Source organism: Apis florea, unplaced genomic scaffold (genome assembly GCF_048593485.1).
Source record: "Apis florea isolate Af1SG1 unplaced genomic scaffold, ASM4859348v1 contig_3493_pilon, whole genome shotgun sequence".
Classification (NCBI taxonomy): Eukaryota; Metazoa; Arthropoda; class Insecta; order Hymenoptera; family Apidae; genus Apis; species Apis florea.
In genome coordinates this window covers 2,777,410-2,800,796 of record NW_028256772.1, presented here as the reverse complement: position 1 = coordinate 2,800,796, position 23,387 = coordinate 2,777,410, and the positions used below count along the sequence as shown (strand labels likewise).

At 25.3% G+C, this 23,387-nt stretch overlaps 2 protein-coding genes and 1 long non-coding RNA gene across 6 annotated transcripts; 2 read left to right on the top strand and 1 right to left on the bottom strand.

The window, feature by feature from the left end:
* The first annotated feature begins 126 nt into the window (after window positions 1-126).
* On the top strand, window positions 127-1,574 carry LOC100863175 (acyl-coenzyme A thioesterase 13). The gene is made up of 4 exons (XM_012486456.3): window positions 127-644; window positions 770-877; window positions 976-1,163; window positions 1,295-1,574. The coding sequence occupies exons 2-4, from the start codon at window positions 800-802 to the stop codon at window positions 1,449-1,451; spliced, it is 423 nt and encodes a 140-aa protein (XP_012341910.3). The 5' UTR covers window positions 127-644; window positions 770-799; the 3' UTR covers window positions 1,452-1,574.
* Pxn (Peroxidasin) lies at window positions 1,467-16,557 on the bottom strand. The gene is made up of 6 exons (XM_003693448.4): window positions 16,289-16,557; window positions 15,365-15,716; window positions 7,991-8,508; window positions 5,845-6,613; window positions 4,842-5,193; window positions 1,467-4,494 (listed from the first exon to the last, which is right to left on the bottom strand). Exons 2-6 carry the CDS (start codon window positions 15,547-15,549, stop codon window positions 2,440-2,442), a joined length of 3,879 nt encoding a protein of 1,292 aa, XP_003693496.2. The 5' UTR covers window positions 15,550-15,716; window positions 16,289-16,557; the 3' UTR covers window positions 1,467-2,439.
* Window positions 9,394-23,387, top strand: LOC147656936 (uncharacterized). Of its 4 annotated transcripts, XR_015293448.1 has the most exons (5): window positions 18,582-18,823; window positions 20,367-20,474; window positions 21,139-22,167; window positions 22,250-22,359; window positions 23,221-23,387. It is a non-coding gene; the product is annotated as an uncharacterized LOC147656936 (long non-coding RNA). The 4 variants fall into 4 exon arrangements; XR_015293450.1 differs by lacking the exons at window positions 18,582-18,823; window positions 23,221-23,387 and adding an exon at window positions 9,394-9,982 and having other exon boundaries at window positions 22,250-22,905; XR_015293451.1 differs by lacking the exon at window positions 23,221-23,387 and having other exon boundaries at window positions 21,139-21,328; window positions 22,250-22,905.

The window sequence follows — 23,387 nt, the reverse complement described above, 5'->3', positions numbered from 1 at the left end:
AAAACATTATAAATTTTTTTATATGAGACTTGTCTGAAAAATGTAAAAAAGGCTATAATGCAATTATAATAATTTTTTTGTAAATGTAAGATATTTCAAGATCAAAGTCATCTTCATTTTTTTTAAATTATTTATATTTTTTCATTTCTGGAAATATTTTAATAAATTCCATAACCTTTGCATCGATTTCATACAAATTTCATATAAAAAATTTTTCAATATTTTTAAAAATGACAAACATTCAAAATAATCAAAGTTATTGTTTTATTTTGTATAATGATTGAAAGATGAATAGAATTTAATGAAATATGTTAAATATTTGTGTTGAATATTATTTTATTTACATTCTAATAAAATTTATTAATTCCTATTTCACACGTTTATAAATAATAATAAATAAGTATGTAATAAATAATATTTAAATAAGTAAAGGTTTCTTAAATTGGTATAGTTTGATAAAATATGTTAAATATTTGCATTGGATACTATTTTATCTGCATTCTATATTTATTTTTATTTCATTTTTATAAATAATAATATTTTTTTATAATAACAATATTTTTAATAAATAAAAGTAATATTTCGATAAATAAGAACTTCCTGTCATCTTCATATATACATATGTATATATATATTTAAGTTAGGTTAGTAGCTAAGTATATTTAAAAGAATTTTAATAAAATTTTCATAGATTAAATTATTTTACTTTTTAAGAATATAATAAAAATATTTTAGAAATAACTAATTATTTGTAATTATATAATTTCAGTGAAAAATCTAAAAGTATACAAATTTAATCATGTGCAAAACGAAATTCATTAGATCATTTTTGGAGAAAACTCTTAGCAAACCTAATTTCGGACGATGTTTACAAAAAGTTAAGTTTTTAATTTTTCTTTTTATAATAAATTAAATATTATAATAATAAGTTTATTTTTAATTTTTAAATATTATAAATTATTTTTTTCTAAATAGCTTCAGATTATTTCAGCAGGAAATGGAAATTGTAAAGCAGAATTAGTTGTATCCGAGGAACATTTAAATTTATATGGATTGTTGCATGGTGGTTTTACATCTACTCTTATTGATGCTGTCTCTACATATGCTTTAATAACTCATGAAAAAAATAGCAAACCAGGTGTTTCATTAAATTTAAATATTACGTAAATATAACTTTTTATATATTTTTTATACATCTTATATATAAAAAATAATATATTAAATCTTTTATATATAAGAAATATATATATATATTAATTAATTATATAATATAAATATATAATAATATATATAGGTTTATGAAACCTGCTCTTTCTGGTGAACTGATAACAATTAATGCAAGAACTGTACGTGTTGGAAAAACAGTAGCTTTTGTTTCAATAGATATTACAAAAAATGAAGGGAAAGATATAATTGTTAATGGATCGCACATAAAATTTATTGGAAAGTAAATAAAATAATGCATATATTATTATATATTTTTAATATTTAATGAACACTTTATATATGAATATGTATATAGATAGTACAATAGTATATTATAAAATTTAAATATATAGTACTGTCTTAATGTATATGGATTATTTGTCATTACATAAGTGAATACAACTTCTTTTTTGAACATTGCATCAGTATCCTTCAAATATTAATCTATTTTTTCTGTAGATATTTTTGTTTAACAAAACTCCTTAAAAATTTAGATATTCTTAAAAAATATTAATAATTGTTTTCTACAATACTTTTAGAAATTTTATAGAAGTTAACATGTACATAATATAAAATAACACATGGCACAAAATCATAAAAGTATAATTGTTCAATATATTAGCAATCAATATAAAAATGTACATATTAAATTATAATCGTATTTGTGATTTGTTTTTATTTAAAACTTGTAATAAACACAGAACTTATTAATATACTTTTTATATCATTAACATATAATGAGTACGATATTTATTTATTATCTATATAAAAGAGAAAGAAGTAAAGTGATATGTAAACTCTTGCATTGTTCACAAGGAAAAATATTATTGCATAAAATATAATTAAAATATTTTTATCATTTTATCTAAATCAAGTCTAACATACATACACATACACACACACATACATATATACCATTCAAACAATACAAAATAAAAATTATGAAAAATCGCAATAAGTAAATAAGCTCTATTATTGCTTATATAAATATCATTAAGCTCTTTTTAGTACTATTAAAGTATCAAATATAAGACTAGAGATAATAATAAACACTTAAATAATAAATTCAAATCCAATATAAAAGCAACGAAGATATAATTTTCTTAAATTCAATCAGGCTTCAGATATGTACAATGATGTAATAATGCAATATTTAAAATGAATATTTAAAATGAAGCGAATCTAGATATAAAATAATCAAATGTCTATTAAAACAATGGCACATTTATTGATCTATTTCGATCTTTTCACATTCTCTAAAAGAGATTTCAATTCTTTTATCATATAAGACAAAGATTCTGCAAGATCCCTAATTCTTTCAGATTCTTGCTCCGTTTCTTCGATTTTTTTCTCTAAATATTCAAGTTTTTCGCTATAACTCTGTGCATTTATATCCTTCAGATTAAAAATGTTTTTTAATGGCAAATATTTGGTTGCGCCACGCCTAAATCTCGAAATCGTATTACTATGATCTTCACATCCATCACAACATTCAGACCAAACTCTTAAGTCTATGTATGGAATTTCATCACAAGTAACGAATTTATTATCACCTTCTGGCAATAAGAACACATTTGGTTGAATTCTGTTAATATTGTCACCATTATCACATAGAATCCTAGCTAAACTTGTCTGTTTAATTTGAGCGAGTTGCTCTGGCTTAAAAACAGTTGGATTCTCATACCAAAACCTGTCACCATTTCTAGTACGTCGGAACTGTTCCAATAAAAGACATTTGAAAAGTGGTCCTACTTTTGCATTAGGGAGTTGATCCTCTAATACTCCACCAACCCAAACATCTATGTTCCCAGGATGACCATACAATTCTCTTAACTTTTGTCTAACTTTAGCACTACGAATTTCACCAGCTAGATCCTCAAACGTCTCTACATGAGACATATTGCAGAATCGTCGCCATTCCAAATAGCCTGGTAGAGCATGATCTCTACCACGTTGGATATTCATTGCAGCTAAATCTAATGCTACTGCATGAGCAGTACGGAATAATTGTTCTGTAAGTTCTGTATTCAAATTTTCTTCCGGTAATTTTAATTTCGCTGCAGTGGCAAACATTCCTCTCATCAATGGATCTACGCCACCTTCCTCAACCAATCTCCAAGGTGAGAAGAAGGCATCTCTTAGCTTAAGAGGACCTTGTGGAATTGATTGAAAAGATTCGTTAAAACGTTCCAATCGAGGTTGAATCAAAGTATGACCAAATCTCAAAGCTGCAGTGGCAAAAACATTGGAAATACTAGCATCAAGATTAGAGTCATAACCATGATATGAACCTAAAAGTTCTTCGGCAGTACCATCAAAGACATGAGGAATCCATTGTTGATAAGTGATATGCTGCATTTCAGCACCAACGATTTTTCTCGCCTCTTGATATAATTTTTCTCCATTCCATTGAGGATTCATATCACGTAAGGAACGAGCTATGCGATTATGTTCGCGCAACCATATTGTATGCATCGCCAAAAGACCTACTTGTTCATTGGCTCTAATATCTCCGGCTACGAAGCAATTGATAGTGCTTTCTATGGGATTTCTTCTGCAATCAACGAATTGACCAGAAGCATATGGAAGTAGAGGCTTATGACCAGGAATTGTTGGTCCTTCTCGCAATAAACCATGATCAGTAGTGAGATCACGCAGATCTCTGGCTAAAGTATCATCATAACCATACACTTGAGAAGCATCCAGATAGCTAGTTAATTGATTTAATTGTTCTCGAGGGGTAAAACTACCCCATAATATACTAGTTGCACCCGAACCGCAAACTGCACTGGTCCTAATAAAATCGATGCACCTTCTGTTATTAACTCTGGGATCATTACGGGGAACGTCCATAGGGAAACAAGGTGCAGCATTATCACAAGATTTTTTGCAGTCTATGCCATCCCAAGATTCGCTGGAAACTGCTGGAAGAGCATGATCTAAATCATGATCCAGAAATTGACCCCATTGCATCACCATATGTGTTATCCCATTGTCTGAAGTCACTTTGTGAGTGGCTATCAAAGTGGTGGAGATTAAACGTGCCGAAGGTTTTGGATATCCGTAATAAAGGCGACCTTTCTCCCAACCGACAGGTGATGAAAATCCATTTTCATAAATTGGTTGTAAAACTCTACGAAAACCGGTATAAGAGGAACCCCAAGTGGGATGGCGTAGATTGTTACAATTACCATCAATGCTGCGGTATTTATTGTGATAGCACATATTCGTGCAATTCTGACGATGCCTGTGACCAGTGCATCCGGACAATCTTTCGATTTCTCTAACCTATAATAAAATTGCAGAATTTTTTTCTTATTTATTCTGAAAAAAATTATTCTCTAGAAAAAAAATTAATAAAATTTGTTTAAATAAAAAAATTCGATATGAATCAATAAGTAATATGATTTCAATATGACTTTATATCAATTTTTTCTTTTTTTCCATTGTCTTTGAGCTAAAATAGCACATCTTATAATAATGATTATTATTAATTGATATCATTCTGTGAAGAGAAATTATTTTTTAGATAGTAATATCAAATTAAAAACTATATAAATTTGATTCATATCATATTTATATTAACTTAAGACAGCAAAATTATTTTGATTAAATAATTAATTCAAAGAATATACCTGTTCTGCTGTCAGAATTTCTTCGTAACGAAATTCAGTGGTAGTGTTTGCGCTTAAGCCAGAATTTACCATTCGTCGTATATTAACAAGTGTTCTTTCAAAAATTTCCGCTGGTCGGGCAGCCGCACGACCAAAAGCATCTGGGAAACGTGCAAGTCTAAATGGATTCACGTGTTGAGGTCTGTCACCGTTAAAAAGATCCATCAAAGTGTTGTTTATGGCTCGATCGATCTCCTCTGTGGCGTCCTTAAAAGCTCTTATTACCAGCACATCTGTTGCTTCTGATTGGCGAACGCGCACCAAAGCTTGAGCAGTTGCACGGCCATATTGGTTCACGGCTGAACATTCGTACCTATATATACGATTTTTTTATTTATTTGAGATACATATTATATATGAGATATATTTATTATAGTACTTGATTAAATTTAAAAGAATTTTGAATTGAATATTTGATTCAATTTTAAAAACTCATTTTTAAAACATTTTTTTCTTATTATTCAATACTTCGAGTTTCAGTGTCTGATCATAGCAGATAAGGGAAGAAAGTTCAATTAAAGGACCCATTGAATAGCTGCATAACTTAAGAGTCAACAAATTATATAATTTGTATTTATTATTATTAAGATTTATAGTTAAAATTTCATTATTTGTATCATTTCTCGTCTTCCTTCATTTATACATTACCATATAAAAGTTTAAAAGCAATTTTTGCACAAAATAAAAAATTGTGCTTATAGATATTAGCAATTATTCTTAAATATAAGAAATATAAGAAATTAAAAAATTAATAAATAAATAAAAAATAAAGGTACTAAGATTTTGTCATCATCTTTTTTTCAATATATTTTTTTATACTTATATTACTCAGCTAATTTCAATTATAAAAAATACATAAGTTTAATACGTGACTTTTTATTTAAAATTCCTTATTGTTTCGAAACTTTTAGATGATAACATATTTCTCTTAAAAAAATCTCAGAAACAAAATATTCAAATTCACCTTCCAGTGTCCCCAGCGGTAACATTATAAAGATACAAGCTTCCCCCACGAGATATTCGAAATCTTTCTCCTTCCATAGCTGTTCCATCTTTCTTCCACTGTATCACCGGTTTTGGAATGCCTTCCACTCTGCAAGGTACCTCGATAATGGTCCCAGGTTCCGCCTCCATATCGTGAGGCTCATACGTCATCCTAGGGGGGCTATAAGACTCGTCCACCACGTTCAAATCGGCACTGGTTTCGGCATATCCATTAGAGTTTCTCGCTTGGCAAACGTATCTCGCCGTGTCCGTTTCCTTCACGGCAAAAATTTTCAATAAACTTCCTTCGTTCTCGATGGCAACACGACCACCCACGTCCAACAATTGACCGTTTCTCCACCATTGAATATTCGGAGTAGGGCGACCATCCACTTTACAAGTGAAAGAAACATCTACGCCAATTTGGACAGTCTGTGATTCGGGTAATTCGGTGAATCTTAACGATGGCGACACCGTGATCACCGCCCTGGCCTTTCTCGATTTTGTCAAACCCATTTCACTCTTGGCCACGCATTCGTATTCACCGGTGTCTTGCTCCGTCACGTCTGATATTATTAATGTTCCATCCTCCTGTATCACGTAATGATTCCCATCGGCGGATACCTCGTTAGAATCACGCATCCATTTGATTTCTGGTATCGGATCGCCTATTACCTCGCAGGTGAAACTGATGGTACCGCCCAATCTTACTTCCACGTCCTGGGGTCCGTTCATTATGCGCGGTTCAGCTGGAAAAATATAGAAATGAATAATTTGTTTAAGAATAATTTGTTAAATATTGATTCGTATATCGATGAGGATATTTTTTATCTTATAAAATTAGAATTTTAATTATTTATATGGAAATTTATGTTACTGTTAGAGAATTTTGTTTATCATGTATACAGATATTTGTGTATTTATGAAAGTAAAAATTAAATATAATTCTTCTTCTTACACGGTTTGATGTAAGAACTAGAAACTATATAATATTATTTATTATAAAAATAATATAGAATTAAAGAATGTATTTTCTTATTTTTGCTATTGATCAATTGCATTAAGAAAAATATAAATGAACTAATTAAAAACTCAATTTAAATAATAGATTCTAATAATAAGTCTGTCAATTTACTTTAGGCACAGTGAAATTGCCAGTGGCAAATTTTAGTAGAAAATAGGATTATTTACAATTGTATAGGTAAAATCGATTATTAGAAATCGATTACATATGTGATTTAATTTGAAATTGATATGATTAAACATATTAGTATAATCATATCAGTTAATCATTTTATCAGAATACTTTTTAAATAGACGCGAAGATAATGTTCATTTATTTTTATTTTTACTTAATATATATAATAACTGCAAAAAATATTTGTACACCATTGTATTTATCATTATATTTATATGTTAGTTCTAATAATATATAAATACATTATACATGGTATCATGTAATAATATTTTCATAAGCCTACAAAATTTTGATGCTATGAAATGTGTAACATGATAAAAAGAAGAAGAAAAAGAAGAAATTTTTCATTGGAAAATAAGCGAATAATAAATGTTGATATTTTTTTATTATCATTGTATGTTTTTATATACAATCAAAAATAATCAAGAAAGCAGACTCTCGCCACTTTGTCAACATCATCATTATTGATTCAACTTTCCAATAAAAAGTTTTTAACTTATAATATTTATTAATGTAATATAAAACTTCTCTTAACATTATTAAAAGTGATATGTCTCGCGAGAATTATAAAGAAACATTCTAAACACGGTGCTCGATATTTCATCTTGTTTATATTTAAATTTCACTACTATAATTTCATTATTATATTTCATTATATTTCAGTATAATTCCATTTTTTTTTTGTTCTCGTTAAACTAGATTTCCGATAAGAATAGACAATTTTTGAGATTTAATTAAACAACGAAAATTAACGATAAGATTTACTGATGTATATTATTTTGAAATTTGATATACAACTACAATGATTAAAAATTAAAATTGCCTATCAAATTGCACAAATTATATTTTTTATTTTTAATGTTCTCAAATCTGTATAAAATTATTTTTGTAATGATATGCAATATTAGATTAGATTTAATTACTCAACTGCAATGAAAATCATCCATAGACATAGTCGTCAATGATCTTCCCTTCATTTCATTCGGCGACTGACAAATGGCTGCCATTTCAGATGGTTTGCTTTGAAGCCTCTGCACCAACCATACCAAGTTGCAATCGCAAACGAGAGCATTGCTATCTAAGCGAAGGCGCGTCATAGGTCCCACATTGTGAAAAGCATCTGCTGGTAGATGATGTAGCATGTTACTCTGTAAGAAGAGTCTTTCCAGTGACGGTAAATCATTGAAAGTGTTTTTTTTTATTTCTCTCAGGTGATTGTAATGAAGATATAGCTGTTCCAATTTCAGGAGACCGGAAAACGCCCCTGGTGAAATTTGTTCCAAATGATTTTTATATAAATAAAGAATTCTCAGATTTGGTGCACCCTCGAAAGTCTTTGGTAAGAGATATCTGATGCGATTGTCATTCAACAAAAGTGTATCTAATTTTGGTAGATTGTGGAAGGAGCCTTGTCGGAGCTCAGCTATGTTGTTGAACCGCAGATCACTGTAAAATTGATATAATTTTTTTAATATGTTATAATGAAATATATAAAGAAATAATAAAGAATGAAAAAAATAAAATATATTATTAATAATAATAATAATAATAATAATGAAATGGAAATTAAAAATTTCATTTTTAATTCTTTATTCGAAGAAAAAGTTATTAATATGATGATAATATCTATATTTTGAAATGAAAAATGTAATTTAGAAATGAAATTTTAGGAAATGTAATGCATTTTAATGGAATAGGAATAGAATATATATGTTTATAATTATTCAATTTTTATTTTCATAATATGAAACTGATTTATTTTTTATAATATAATAAAATTAGTATAATTGTGAATTATGGGATATGAATGTCCTATATTATAGTAGAATATCTTAATTATTAATTTATAAATAGGTAATGAAATCGATAATAAATATAAAATATAGAAAATCATGCAGAATACCTACATAAAATCGAGATTGATCAAATACTGAAACGGACAAAAGAAAGAAAATATCACAAAAAAAGAATAGGAATAATGTTTTGAATATGTACTCTGTCATCATTTTCAATTTTTTATCTATAACTTATTTTAAATTTTCTTTATTTCACCAAAATCTTCTAATAATAGAATAGCAAAAGAATAGCTTCTGTCTACGTTGTTCTATAAATTTGAACCAAAGAAACGAAGTTTTTCAATTTCAGAAATTACGCAGAAAGATTGCTGTGTGGATTAACTGTTATATTTCTTTCGCAATTGAGCAATAATTATGCTTCAAGTTTCGATTATAACTGCAATCAACTCGACAAAACTTGCAAATCAACGTAGCAACTTAAACGCCATCATTCGTTAAAATTTGAAATAATATTCGTTGAAAACCGGTTCATTTCGACTTGTTCCAGTTAATTATTGAGTGGACAGTCGATCTGTATATATGTCGTCGACAAACAATCGAGAGATATCAATTAGATATCATTACACAGTTTGTTGTTGCAAAAATTGCTTGAGCGCGAATCTCTTAATTAACGATTTTATTCGTCTCGTTGCACGTTATTTTCTTCATCTAAATTGCCGAGCGAATTCTCGGTTCGGCGCGTCAGTATTTTAACCTCTTTATCGCTTCAGCTGATCTTCTAGTGGTTCGTTCCGTGGCAAAATACGAACAAGGGAAACGAAAATGGAACGATTCATGAGTACAGGCGACCATTCGCGACACAAGTACAATAATAGAAGATTTTTCTGTTAAAAAGATTCTGTTAGAAGATTCGCAACGAGAAATGTATTTTGCTTCTTATATTTTCGCCTCGTGAATCTTTTTATTAATATCTTTTATCATTGTCAGGTGTGACAATGTTGAACAATACATGAAATATATGTGTTTGTGTGTATATGTGATAAACTGTCAAGATTTAAAAATTTTCTTATATTTAGAAAGTGGAAATAGCTATATTCGTGGAATTTTTAATAATATAATGTAAGGTAAGCAAGATTCTAAGAGAAAAGACGAAAAAAATATAAAAAAAGGTTTTCTTTTAATAATTCAATGATATTATTGAATAATATAATGATATATTATTAAATAGAAAACCATATCAAATTATGTATATATTTATGTAATATATTTATATAATATGCTATTGGAAAGAACGAAATCAATAAAAATGATAATGAGTGAGAAATAAATTCACTTTCATCTTGATTGGATGACTTTACTATTTTAAATACCGTCATAAATATTATTAGTAGCAATCGTTATTTATCTAAACTTGCCATCATAATTTGCTTTGCAATTTAACACCAATATAATAGATTCAATGAAAAATTATAACTATTAATATTAATAAACCTACCAATCGATGATTATTAACAGATATTGATTATTATTAACAGATATTGATTATTATTAACAGATATTATCTTTTAATTATTATTAAATTAATAAATTTAAAATTTTATTAAATTTGTAACATATAATAATCGAGCTATTAATCGAAAGAAAAAATTGTTAAACAATTAAAATAGAAAGTTTTTTAAAAATAGAAATATTTAATATTTCATTATTTTTTACGATATTAATTATTAATATAATTAAAATATTATTAGACTATTTGTATAATATGTAATATTTATCTTACAATATTTTTATTGTAAATTAATCCAACTTTTATACGTTATCTTTTATATAATTTTCAGAATAATTTTTCCAATATATATCCATTGCTTAATTGTTTAAACAACGATCGGAAAAATTTTTATCTCGAAGGCATATCGATAATTTAACAAAAGTGTATTTATTCAATGAAGTCGAGGCAAACTGCACTTAAAGAGTACCTACTCGATATTCAGGTCAATATCCATAATAAGTATTTCTTCATCGATCGATTCGAAGACCATTTTATTATTTCAAAAAACTCGAATTCTAAAATTATGTATAAGACTCAATACTTGCAGCTTCCAATCGTTTTATTAAAATCTGATTGAAAGATTGATATAATGAAAATATTTTATATAAAAATAAAAGATGTTTTTCATTTATTTTTAATTTATTTAAAATGCATTAAATTTTATTTATATCAGTTATAATATAAAATTTTAAATAAGTATATTATAACAATTTAATTTGATATAATATATTCTTGTTTTTCTTTAAAAATGTTTTACTTAAAATTTTATTTAAAATTATTTAATTACTTATGTTATCAATATAATAAATTCTAAAATTTTAACTATCATTTTCGTTAAATTTTATTCTATTTAAAATTTTACATATAATTTTACTTATATTTTTACATCTATTAAAGATATTTAAATTTATAATGTCTTCATTATATTATATAAATACTTGGCTAGATTCAAATTAATCGTTTTAAAGTAACAAGCGACTCTCATTATTTTTGCAAGGATACTTCAATTTAACGAGACTATTTTACACAACAGAGGGAGAAACCATCAAGAATCAATCGAAATACGATTCGATTTTTACATAAATGAATGAAAACAACAAAAAATTCAATTCCTGAATAAACAATTTTATTTATACTGTATTTCAAATCGTTCCAATATTATCTATTCAATAGAAATTTGTTGCTTTTCTTTATTCCTTTTTATCGATTTTTTATAATCAAGTTTTGAACACTTTTTGTCTACGGCTATATACAAAAATAAGACAGATGAGTGTATTGCGTGAAAATAGTCTAGGAAAGCATGAAGATTAGCTTACAGAATCACGCAGGACGGAATTTAACTGTTGAGCTTTTTCGATCATTTCTTAATATACACGATTTATGATATTGGATATGAAATTGAATAAGATTTATTATATTATCAGTATAAATAAACATGGTGTATAGCCAAAACGAAAATAAAGATCATGTAGAATGGACGAAGAGAAGAAGTCTTTCAATTTGAAAAATGCTATTTCGCATGTTTCACTTGACACTTGGCAATAGAAACAACGTTTATTATAACGATTAGCGAACAAGCGTGTAGGATTAGATTTTTGCGTAATCATGGTGTGTTGACAGAAGAAGATAATAATGCCATCAAAAAAAAAGAAATAAATATGCACAGTAGTAGATATATTATGTAATTTTATCGAAGGTATTAACTAATGTTTTTCAATTTTATTTTTCTTTTTGATAAACTAAAACTTTTTAATTTTTTTTTATATATCTTTTTATTTCTTTAATAAAACATAATCTTTCAATTTTTTTTAAAAATAATATAGTAGCAAGCGTCAAATAATGAGATAAATTTATTTATTTATCTTTGTTTTAAAATAATTATTAGACAAAAGGAAATAAAAAAAGTAATCTTTCAGTTTAATAAAGATAACTATTAAAAAGTTATAATAAATTAAAATAATATATTATTTCTTTTGTGAAATTAAATGAATAAGAGTTTGAAAAAAATAATAAAATTTATATGAAATTATGTCATTAGCAAATTATTGTATTTCAAGTTATATATTTATATGAAGTGCATAAATTATTTCATGGTATTGTGTTATGCAATAGATCATATGGATTAATTGAGAGACAACGTTTAAATAAAAGCAATATCTTTTAATTGTTTCTTTATGGATAAGAATATTGCAGTGTATACTCGTTTCTGAGTCATCTCTCAATACAAACAATTTATCGTACTTTCTCTAAAAGATTCTATTGTCGTTGATGATTTTTGCAGTTAATGCTCGGCTTTATAATTAATCATTTCACTAAATTTATTCATGAAACTTCTCTATTTCCGAAACTTTCACTTTTATTGATGAGTTGAAAAGAATTGTTTAAAATGACTTCACAATTTTCTACATATATATATATTTTTACATTTGGCATTATAAGAAGAAGAAATATTTAATAAAATAGAATTTCTTATGAAACTTATTCGAATTTGGTCAAGCTCTTTAACAAATCCTAAATCCTTTTTTTTGATTTTATTTATTTCCACAAAAAATTATACTTTAGGACATAACAATGCAGTATTTTCAAATAAAATTTTTTACTTAAATTTCATGTTATCGGATTTATAATAATTAAAACAATTAAAAAAAAATAAATTTATTTTAAATTTTTATACATTTTAAATGTATATTTTTATATTGATTTTTCTATACATTTATATTTCTGTATATATTATTTTTTTATTTTTTTACTTTCTAAATGTAAAAAGTAAAAACATTATTATAAAAAAAATTATTTCATGATATTCTGTTATAAATATTATTTATAAAAATAATATTTTATAATTTTCATATTTTTCGTTCTATATTCAACTTTTTATAAATACAGTTTTAGACAGCAAAAAGAAAACGTAAAAAACGATTAGAAACAAATTGAAACAAAGTCCTTAACCTGATTAGAAATAATAGAAGCGGCAAAATATTGACTATGTGAGGACATTATCTATAGATATATTTTTATCGTTTTTTTACTCAAAATAAATATATCCATTTTTTAAAAGAAATATACCTGTTGTTTTTTTCACGAAAAACTAAATTGATTGTTTTTTTGCAAAAAAAAAAGAAATAGAAATTCGTATACAAGCATATTCATTTCTACAGAATATATACAAATGCTGAACGGTGATAAAATCAAAGAGAAACATTTCGAAAATATTCGTAAGTAATATATATAACAAAAAGAAAAGACGCTTTATTCTTTTTTTGTGAATGAATAAATTTATTTTTTAAAGATGATGCATAAGTTAAATTAAGATAATATTAAAAAATTTGTAAATAGTTCTGAAATTCAAAATGATCATTTATTTCTTTTTTTTATTTAAATTCTTTTTGTTATATATATGCAATTTTTTTAATAAAAAAATTATAGCTTTTTATTTATATTATAAAAAAGTAAAAGTTATTAAAAATTAATTACAATAATTAATTTCTTAATTAAAAATATATAATATTCGTTGAAATAATTTATTAGTAAATGTTTTTCAAAATTTGTCACAATTTCATTAATTTAAAATAAAAATTAGATTGAATTAAAATTAATCCACGTGCTTATCAAAAGAATAGACCACACACATTCATTCGACAATTCGCATCTATGATATGGATTCGTTTAGTCTTCAAATATTCATTTACATCCGCTTTCTCACCTCTTATATATAGTTTAAGCTGTATGGTCACGCCTATTTTAACTATATTCGAATACATGTTGTTCGCTGTATAAAGAAACTGAGGTATAAAACTATACGATCTTAGTACGATTTTAAATGAAATGATTAAAAATTCAAATATGCCAAAAATATTGAAAAAATGTTATATGTATAATCTTATTTAAAAAAAAAAAGAGAGAAAATCAAAACTTTCTTATAAACTTCTTTAATAGTCTTGTAAAAACTAATCACTTAAAATGAGATCATAATGCAAACTATTTAAGCAGTACATAAATATATAAAAAGTATATACATAAAGATTACTAAGTAAAATGATTTTTGAAAATGTTTTTTTATATAACATCCATGCCTTTTTTCCTTTGTGTTAATTTTCAAAATGTTGAAAATTGAATGATAAACAACTTTTGTTTGTAAAATTGAAGAATTTTTTATTTGAATGATTTGTATTTCATTGATTATTTTAAAAAATAATAAATATACTATTACATATAAAGTAATCTAAAAAAAATATTGTAATACATGTATGATTCCATTCATATTTAAAATACGATTCTTTAATTATATCTTTGATCAAAAGTTATTGCCTTTATATGACTAAAGTGATTTATCATCATAAAATCTCAAATTTGAATTGATTCATTGTTGCATGATTTTTCTTAATTCTGTACTGGAATTAATTATGTGATTTATTTGTACTCATCAATTAATATAAATTTTAATATGACTATGAATGAAATATAATAATGTACATTTATAAATTTATAGAATTTCAAAATTTTTCAATATCAAAAAAAATTTTCTAATTTCTTAAAAACTAAAATTTTCGAAAAAAGTACATATAAAATACGCACAGAAGAAATATATTTATGGATAAATAATAAAATTCAATCAATATTATTAAATCTTTAAACTTTCAAGAATTCTAAAATTCTTTTTTTGTAGAAATCCTTCATACAAAATAAATATATCTAATCAAAAAATATACTTAATCGTAAGCAAGCTACGTAATTCCTCACTTCCCACATACACTTATGTTCAGAAATATTCACAGCCTACACCATGAATATTAGTCGATTACTATGATTCCTGTAATTCGCCTAGGGACATAATACGTATATATTATGCTATAAACATACCATAAATCGTGGCGTAACAATTGACCAGAAGGATTAAAAGTAGTGTGAAAGGAGAAAAAAAAAAAATAAGAAAGGATTCAAAGAAACAATCACTTACAGGACCGTCGTATTAGTTGGTACCCGTGGTATACGATTCAGCTTCTGAAGCATGCATCTCACAGTAGTTCCGAAGCACATACACTTGTAAGGGCATTCCACGTTCCTACCATTTTGCCATTGGTGTGCATAAAATGATGGCAGGACGAACAGGAGCGAACAAATGACACTTAACGTCAACTTCATTTTGCGATACCCACGCGTTCGTTTTTCACATCGAAATTGTTCCTTGCACTATTTCACGCTTGCACGTGTTGCATGGAGATATCTTCGTACGTACAAACGTATGGTAGCAATCTTTAGACACGCGATACTTTCACTTTTGCTTCAGAAATCCATAAATTGAACTATAACTATTAAAATTAAAACTAAGATCCTGAAGAATTAGGATCTCTTAGGATTTTCGAAATCTTATCGACTTTATACGGTATATATTTGTTGCATTTTGGTAATAGTAGCTTATGTGATTTTATTAAATCACATTTTTTTTATGTTTGTAAAGATCATGAGAAACAAAAAAAAATATTTGGCGGAAAATTGCATGTAATTCAATGTAAGTTGGATTAGATTAATATTTTGGATATAAAGATAATGAATTTTTTGCTTGTAGTTTGATTGCTTGTAGAAGACTAGGGAAAATGTTTTTAGGAATAGTATGTGTTGATTTTTAAAATTGTTATTTCATATATAGTATGTCTTATTTAAGTATATTTAAAATTATTGAAATCAAATTTTACAAATTTATACGTATCAAATCAATTTACTAAATATATTTTTCCAATAATTTTAAATGACTTTTTCCCCAATTCTTTATCAAAAATAAAATAAAAAACTTAAACTAGACATGCTCTCTCTACTCTTCAAACTTCATTTCATTTCACTGTTTCTCATTAAAACTTTAAAACAATTTATTCTAAATTTTAACCTTTCGATCATATAAAATAATTTTTTATTCAATTTTCAAATTCAAAGTCACTTCCTTCACAGAAATTTCACCGATCCAAGGTTTTAAAATTAGAAGAAGCTAATCCGTTGTATATGTATTATATCTCGGCGAGATTCCTTCAGAGCCAACTGTATAACTGTCGAATATCGTCTACGAGGGACGAAGCAACGACGGCAATGAAGGAATAAATAAGAAGGGACGACGCCGCCGCTGCGTTCTCGTCTCGTCGCGGCGGCTTGGCTACTACTGGAAGTACGTCTTGCCCGAGTATACCTCTGCGCGAGCGTATATACGCGAGCTTTTCCACACGAGTATTCCTCCCTCTACTACTTCCAACCGCAACGTTCGGCGCCGATCTGTCCCTCTCCCTTTTCTTCTTTCTCGTTTTTTCTTTATTTACTTGCACGTGGATGTATTCGGTATAGTACGGCAACTTTTGTAATATTGCAAGATCGTAAAATAGCATTGGGCATTTGAGTGTTTGAATAAACATATTGATGGAAATTTGAGAAGATGAAAATTTGAATAATTAATATTTTGACAATATCGATGGATATTTTGATAATTTAGATTTAACATTAATGTTTTTAGATTATTTTTGATCCAATCTGCTTTGTCTTTTTTATCGTCAAAAAATTTCTAGAATTAGAAGATAATAAATAAAAATAAAAGAAAATCAAAACATATAAAAAGATATATTAAGTGTATATATTAAGTGTATACGGAAATAAAAAACAAATATTATTTCTTTAATAATAATATAGGTATTTTTTAGTAACAAATTAACTTGTTATATAGATTAAAGACTTTGAATAATAAATACAGAAAATACAGAAAAAGAAAAAAATTAATAAATGTCTTTAATGTAAATACATATATCAAATACAAGAAAAATATATTTATTACTTTCATGTAAGAGAATATTTTAGCATATAATAATCATAAAAAGAAAACTATTACATTTTGCATGCAAAATAAAATTTTAACAATTGATTTTCAAGGATATAAAACTGAGTAAAAGACAATTTTTTTTGCAAAGAATATTTCGTATTTCGTTTTTATTTTGTTTTATTGAAAATTTTTTTTAATATTTTTTGTTTTATAAAGAATTTCAGGATATAATATGCACACATATTATATTTTTTATTTAATTATCGAATTAAAAAAAAAGATATAGAATAATAATATTTACTTTATTATACACAAATAAAAATGTATTTCAATTTGTATACGAAATAATTTTAAATAATTCTTTCTTAATCTACTTTGTTGTATGTCTCTTTTTGTTGTATGCGATTTCAAAGAAACCGTTGCTATATAATTGGATGCTTTGTATCTGTCCATTTTAACGTTTCTCTGCGCAGTGCTCTATGGGACACAGCATATTCCCGCGTTGCAACGTTGCGACGTTGCATTACGTGTTATGGCTTCTTCCCTTGCCTTTTGAGATCTCGGTCAGAAAGAAGTGACAGTAGTCGTTGCTTTTGTATTCTAAATCATACACTATCGACGTTTAAGTTCTGGAAGTCTTTCAAATTTTAATGTTAAAAGAAAAGTATTATATTGTTTAGTGAAAATCTCTTATTCCCCAGAAAAATATTATATTCTATCAAGATAATGAAAATTAAGAAATATTCGACAATAAAATCATGTTTTCAATGTTTTATTATTATTATTTTTCTATTTTTTATATATTATATTCATTTTGATATCAAATTTTAATTTTTTTAGTAAAAAAAAAAAAATATCTTTCGTTTTAAGAAAAGCGAATGTATTGCATTATTACTATACTAGTATTTATAATATATAAATGTATTGAAAGCGAAGATAATCTTATAAAAGGATGGCATCATCAAGGATAGAAACTCATAAATTCAAAACTTATAATGCAACATTAAATCCATCTTAATTCTAACCTAACTTTCACTCTACTTTGTCAGCTCTATTTACTAAAGTTTATCATCAACAAAGATTTTAATTTCCTTATTCTCAGAATTACAATTTCTCTTAGATCTTTACAATTAAGATCACGAAACTACTGTACCAATACATCTATACATGGTAGTGTACATTTGTATCTTCATAGAAAATGTTTTCCAAGCCATACATTTCACACGACAGAAACGCAATATTCGGTGTAATGCGATATTTATCGACATTGTCCTCACGTGCACATTCCCATTAACATTCCATATGAAATCTGCAGACAGATAAGTGGAATGCCTTGTACAAAGCCACATTTACATATACTCTGGTATCTGGATGCATCCGTGCTTGTAAAGACGTGCATGCATGCAAAGTTCAACGAGCGCTAGAGAAGCTGGCGCTAAACGGCAATCCTTCATACTAGTAAACCGATCAGTGATTGTTGCTTTTTTCTATTGTTTTTCCGGATGACACTGTTGTTTGATGTAGAAATGTGATTAAGCATAATTGAGATTCATGTTTACAATTCCTGAAATATATCATAATAAATACATAAGTAAAAATAGCAATCTCGAGCGTATAGGTTAGGTAAATATTTAAATATTAATTAATTATTATTAATTGATCGTAATAGCAATTCGTTAATGTGATGAATATTTATTAAAAAATTGAAGTTACGAATTATATAAAATATAAGATTATTTGTTATAATGTAAAATGAAATATTTGATATATTATAATACAGTAAGTACGTATAATAATAATATTATATATCTTAAATAAAAAAATTCATTTGAAAATATTATGTATGTGTATATCATTGTATGTATATTATTTAAATCAGAAACTAAATTTTATTTTATTAAATTTTATTTAGTTAAATTAAGAATATATTTAAGTACATAATATTTTTCAAACAATCTTCATTTTTCTTTATAATATTATTATTAATTTATGCAAAATTATTTTATAAATTTATAATTTATAAATTATAAGATAACATATAACATAACTTTATAATTTAAAAATTTTAGAATTATATATTGTTATATTTTAAAAAAAAATACCATTCATTACAATCGAATATAATTTTGAATATTCATTGCTTCAATTATTCTAATTAATTGATTGTTCACCATTATTTTTTTTAAATATTTTATATTTGAATAATTTAAATAGAAAAAATTCTCTATCTTTTTAGATGTATTTTTATTTTTGAAATTCAATAAACTAATAACCTGTATGTTTATCCATGCCAATTGTAGCTGTATGTATTCTTCTTTGAATAGAATTGCTATGTTAGTTATGCAATTATACAATTATCCAATTGTAAAAATATTTCAAAGATGAAATAGCTTCATTTCGAATGAATTTGAAAATGAAATGTAAGAAAAAAAAATATATGGGACCATTATCTTCGTTTTTTTTTTGTATTGTGAGTTGTGCATTAAGGAGAATAACACAGATGTTCTATGCGAAGAACAAAAGAATACTTAAGGAAAGAGAAAATATTAACATTCTAGGTCATCGATTCTAAAACATTCACGATTAGAACGCATTCCCGTAATGTGTAACTTACCAAGTTTGTGGATTATCAATATTGTTTGACAAGCACGATTCAGGGAATTGTATCTGGCTATTAATATGGATAAATCTAATTCACATTATATATAATACATATCAATATTCGAACACTATTATTCGAGAGATTATTGCTTTATATATTTATTTATAATAAACTTTTTTAAATTGATTTTTAATATATTAATATATTCATTATTAATTAGTATAAACATAAATTTTATTTATTTAATATAATTTTCTATATTATAAATTAAATTAAATTAATCATAAAAAAATTAATCATGTATTAAATTTTATAAATTTGAAGATTTGATAAATGAATTGTATAAAATGATATAATTGTGTAAACTATTGTTTTTGAATTAGTTTCTATTAAAAAACACAAAATAGTGCATATAATCTCAATAAATTAAAGTTATTTGATATTTTATTGTAATTTAAAACTTTGTTATTTCAGTAACTTATACTAATAAACGAATTTAATCTATTTAAAAAGATTTTGAATCTATGAATTATAAGAATAAATCCGCCTTTCTTTTCTTTGTAGAATGATCTAACTGAACTTAATCGAGGCATTCAAACCCGAAGCGTGTGCCGAATAAATCCGAACCTGAGCCGAACTATTCTTCGAACTAGTGTGCATCCGTGAGCATATGTAGGTTTAGTTTGTCACTATAAAAATATGGGTTTATATGTTTCGTAATCAAAAAAAAAAATTAGTTTCTATTTTAATAAAAAATATTAGAATATTTATTTAGAAAAAGATAAATTTTCTTAATACTTTCTTACATTAATTTTATTTAAAATGAATAGATTTTGTAAAAAATTTATCCAGTATTTTAAATTATGTACAAATGTAAAGAATTATGAAATCTAATTTTAATCTAAGTCAAATTAGAAAGATAATATTAATCTAAAGATATGGTATAATTCAAATACAATAAAAATATATATTAAAGAGATATCTGTATTTGAAGAATGTTATATTTACTATCATTATTGATAAAGTTGATTGTTTTAACAATGAAATATAATTAAGAATCTAATAAAATAAAATAATTTGCCAAATAATATTTTAAAAAATATATATATATTTAACGTATATATTCATATATACATACGTTTTAAATTGAATATAAGAATCATAATTATAAAAAAATATAATTGCAATTATGATAAATTAAAATTATACAAAATCATACAAATTTTGAATCGTCGTAACAATTACATCGAAAATAGGATTTATTTTTTATTAAAAATGATTGCAATAATCCTTTAATTTATTGCACTTTGATAAATTAATATTTTATTGTTTTCAGAACATGAGATAAATTACATAAATTTGAAACGCGATAACTGTCTACGATATGATATAAGCCAGTATTATCTTATTGAATGAAAAAATACAAATTTGTACAACGAGCAATGATAAAGCTAAATGCGAGAGTATATATATAAAGTGAGAAAGATAAGACACGATTGTTCAATACGATACCGAAGATAAGAAACGTATGATTGTATAATATATCATATCACATTATTATATTGTAATGATTACATTGAAGGAGAGAAAGTGTTATAAAATTTTTAATCATAGCACGATTTGTTGCGAAACGTTTAATCAAGGAAAATCAAGGAAACCATAGATTCGTTTAAGAGAAATGCGAAATGCGAAAGATAGAGAATCAAAATCTATGAAATTTCAATAATATGTAATTTTTTAATAACTAAATCTTGTTAGAAAAATTTTTCATTTATTAAATGATTTAGAGATCGATAATGATTAAATAAAAAAAAAAAAAAAGAAATTATAGAGATTATTATTTATAAAATTTAGAATTATTATTGTGAATCACTTTCAAATCGGTCACTATACTTCCAAGTTTAACAAATTTCGATTAATGATAAAAAAAAAAAAAAGGATGGACATTTTTAACTCAATCACTATGCTCCATCGTCTATAATGATTTTGATTAATTAGAAATATATAATATAAAATATGATCATACAAATGTGCTTATTTCTCAATTGATACATGTATCAATAATTTTAAATTAAATCTATTTTTAATGAAAAATAAAAACAATTTTTTTTTGAAATTTTTAATAATAAAATGTTATATATAATTATGTTTCATCATCAATCATGTATCGTAATCATGTTTTTCTATCTCGAGACTTATTTGAAAATTAAGTTTTAAGTTAACAAAGAAGATGACTATAGAAGTAAAGTTTATGCGCGTTCTCACTTCTCCTCTCAGACTAGTGGAAGAAAATTCATTAACTTTATTACATGGAATGAAGATCATTCGCGTGTAAAAAAATGATTTGATGTCTTGTATTGCTTGGGTATCTTTCCAATGAAAATACATTATTCTAATACGATATGTCAATTATATTATTAACTTAAATATGCTTATTTTTTTTTCAGAAAAAAAGATATTCAATTAATTTCTATTAAAAAGATGTATTTTAATGATTATCATTTTTATAATCATTATATCAAAACGATGATTTATGGTATATCTGATATCAATAATGGTAATTGATTCTGATGTGGATTGATTTTTTTAATAGAACTCAACGAAATCATCATAGATAAACATGCTGGATACATTCATATTAATATCAATTTCTTCAATATCAATGATCGGCAGTAAAGATAGTCAAAATTCTATTATTGATTCTTATTCCTCTATCGTTGATACTTCTTATTGAATATCAACTTGATTAGGCATAGAATAATAATTTTTTCTCTATAGGGTGTCCTTATAAATCGTGGACTTCCATCATAAAATTCTTTAGTTATAATTGACGATGCAAGAATAACCAATGCTGAATAACAACGCCATGTAATATTCGATATCAATAATACTGTTTTCTTAAAACAGAATTATTTTTTCTTTTTTTTCTTCGTCATATCGATGATTATAAATTTAACCGTTTCGAAATCTACACTATGTACGATGCTTTATTTGATTTTTAGAAGAATCTATCTAGAATTATGCATGTACTTTCACAACGAGAAATTCTCAAGGAGAATAGGTTTTCTTATTTATGTATATTCAATAAAAAATCACAAACAAACTGGTTATCTATATTGGTATATCTACATTGTAGAATTTTTCATTATTTTAAATCTGAAGTAAATGAAGTTTAAGAATAAATAGACTTATGACTAAAGTCATTATAATTAAATTTTATTTGATTTTCACATATTTTACACATTGCATACATTATATATGTAATGAGTCGACTTGAAAAAAGTAAATAGAGCAATTGTAATGAAATTCTTTTTTTAATGATTTTAATGATCATTGAGTTTTTAGATTAAAATTAGATCAGATACAAATTTGAGAAAATTTAAGAATTAAAAAATAACTATATATTATATTTTCTTAGATTCATCTCTCAAATGAGCAAACCGTGTAAGTAAAGATTGGGCACTCAAATGAGCAAATCATGTAAGTAAATATTTAAATGAATAAAGCGTACAAATAAATATCAGGCACTCAAATGAGTAAATCGTATATCATATAAGCAAATATAAATATATCTATTGGATCAAA

Coding starts and splice junctions, on each gene's coding strand:
- Pxn (XM_003693448.4), bottom strand. CDS start 15,549: ATGAAGTTGACGTTAAGTGTCATTTGTTCGCTCCTGTTCGTCCTGCCA. Junction 6,614..7,990: donor TATGGATGATTTTCATTGCA/GTTGAGTAATTA, acceptor ATATTTTTCCAG/CTGAACCGCGCATAATGAAC. Junction 4,495..4,841: donor AAATTCTGACAGCAGAACAG/GTATATTCTTTG, acceptor ATTTTATTATAG/GTTAGAGAAATCGAAAGATT.
- LOC100863175 (XM_012486456.3), top strand. CDS start 800: ATGTGCAAAACGAAATTCATTAGATCATTTTTGGAGAAAACTCTTAGC. Junction 878..975: donor TCGGACGATGTTTACAAAAA/GTTAAGTTTTTA, acceptor TTTTCTAAATAG/CTTCAGATTATTTCAGCAGG. Junction 1,164..1,294: donor TCATTAAATTTAAATATTAC/GTAAATATAACT, acceptor TAATATATATAG/GTTTATGAAACCTGCTCTTT.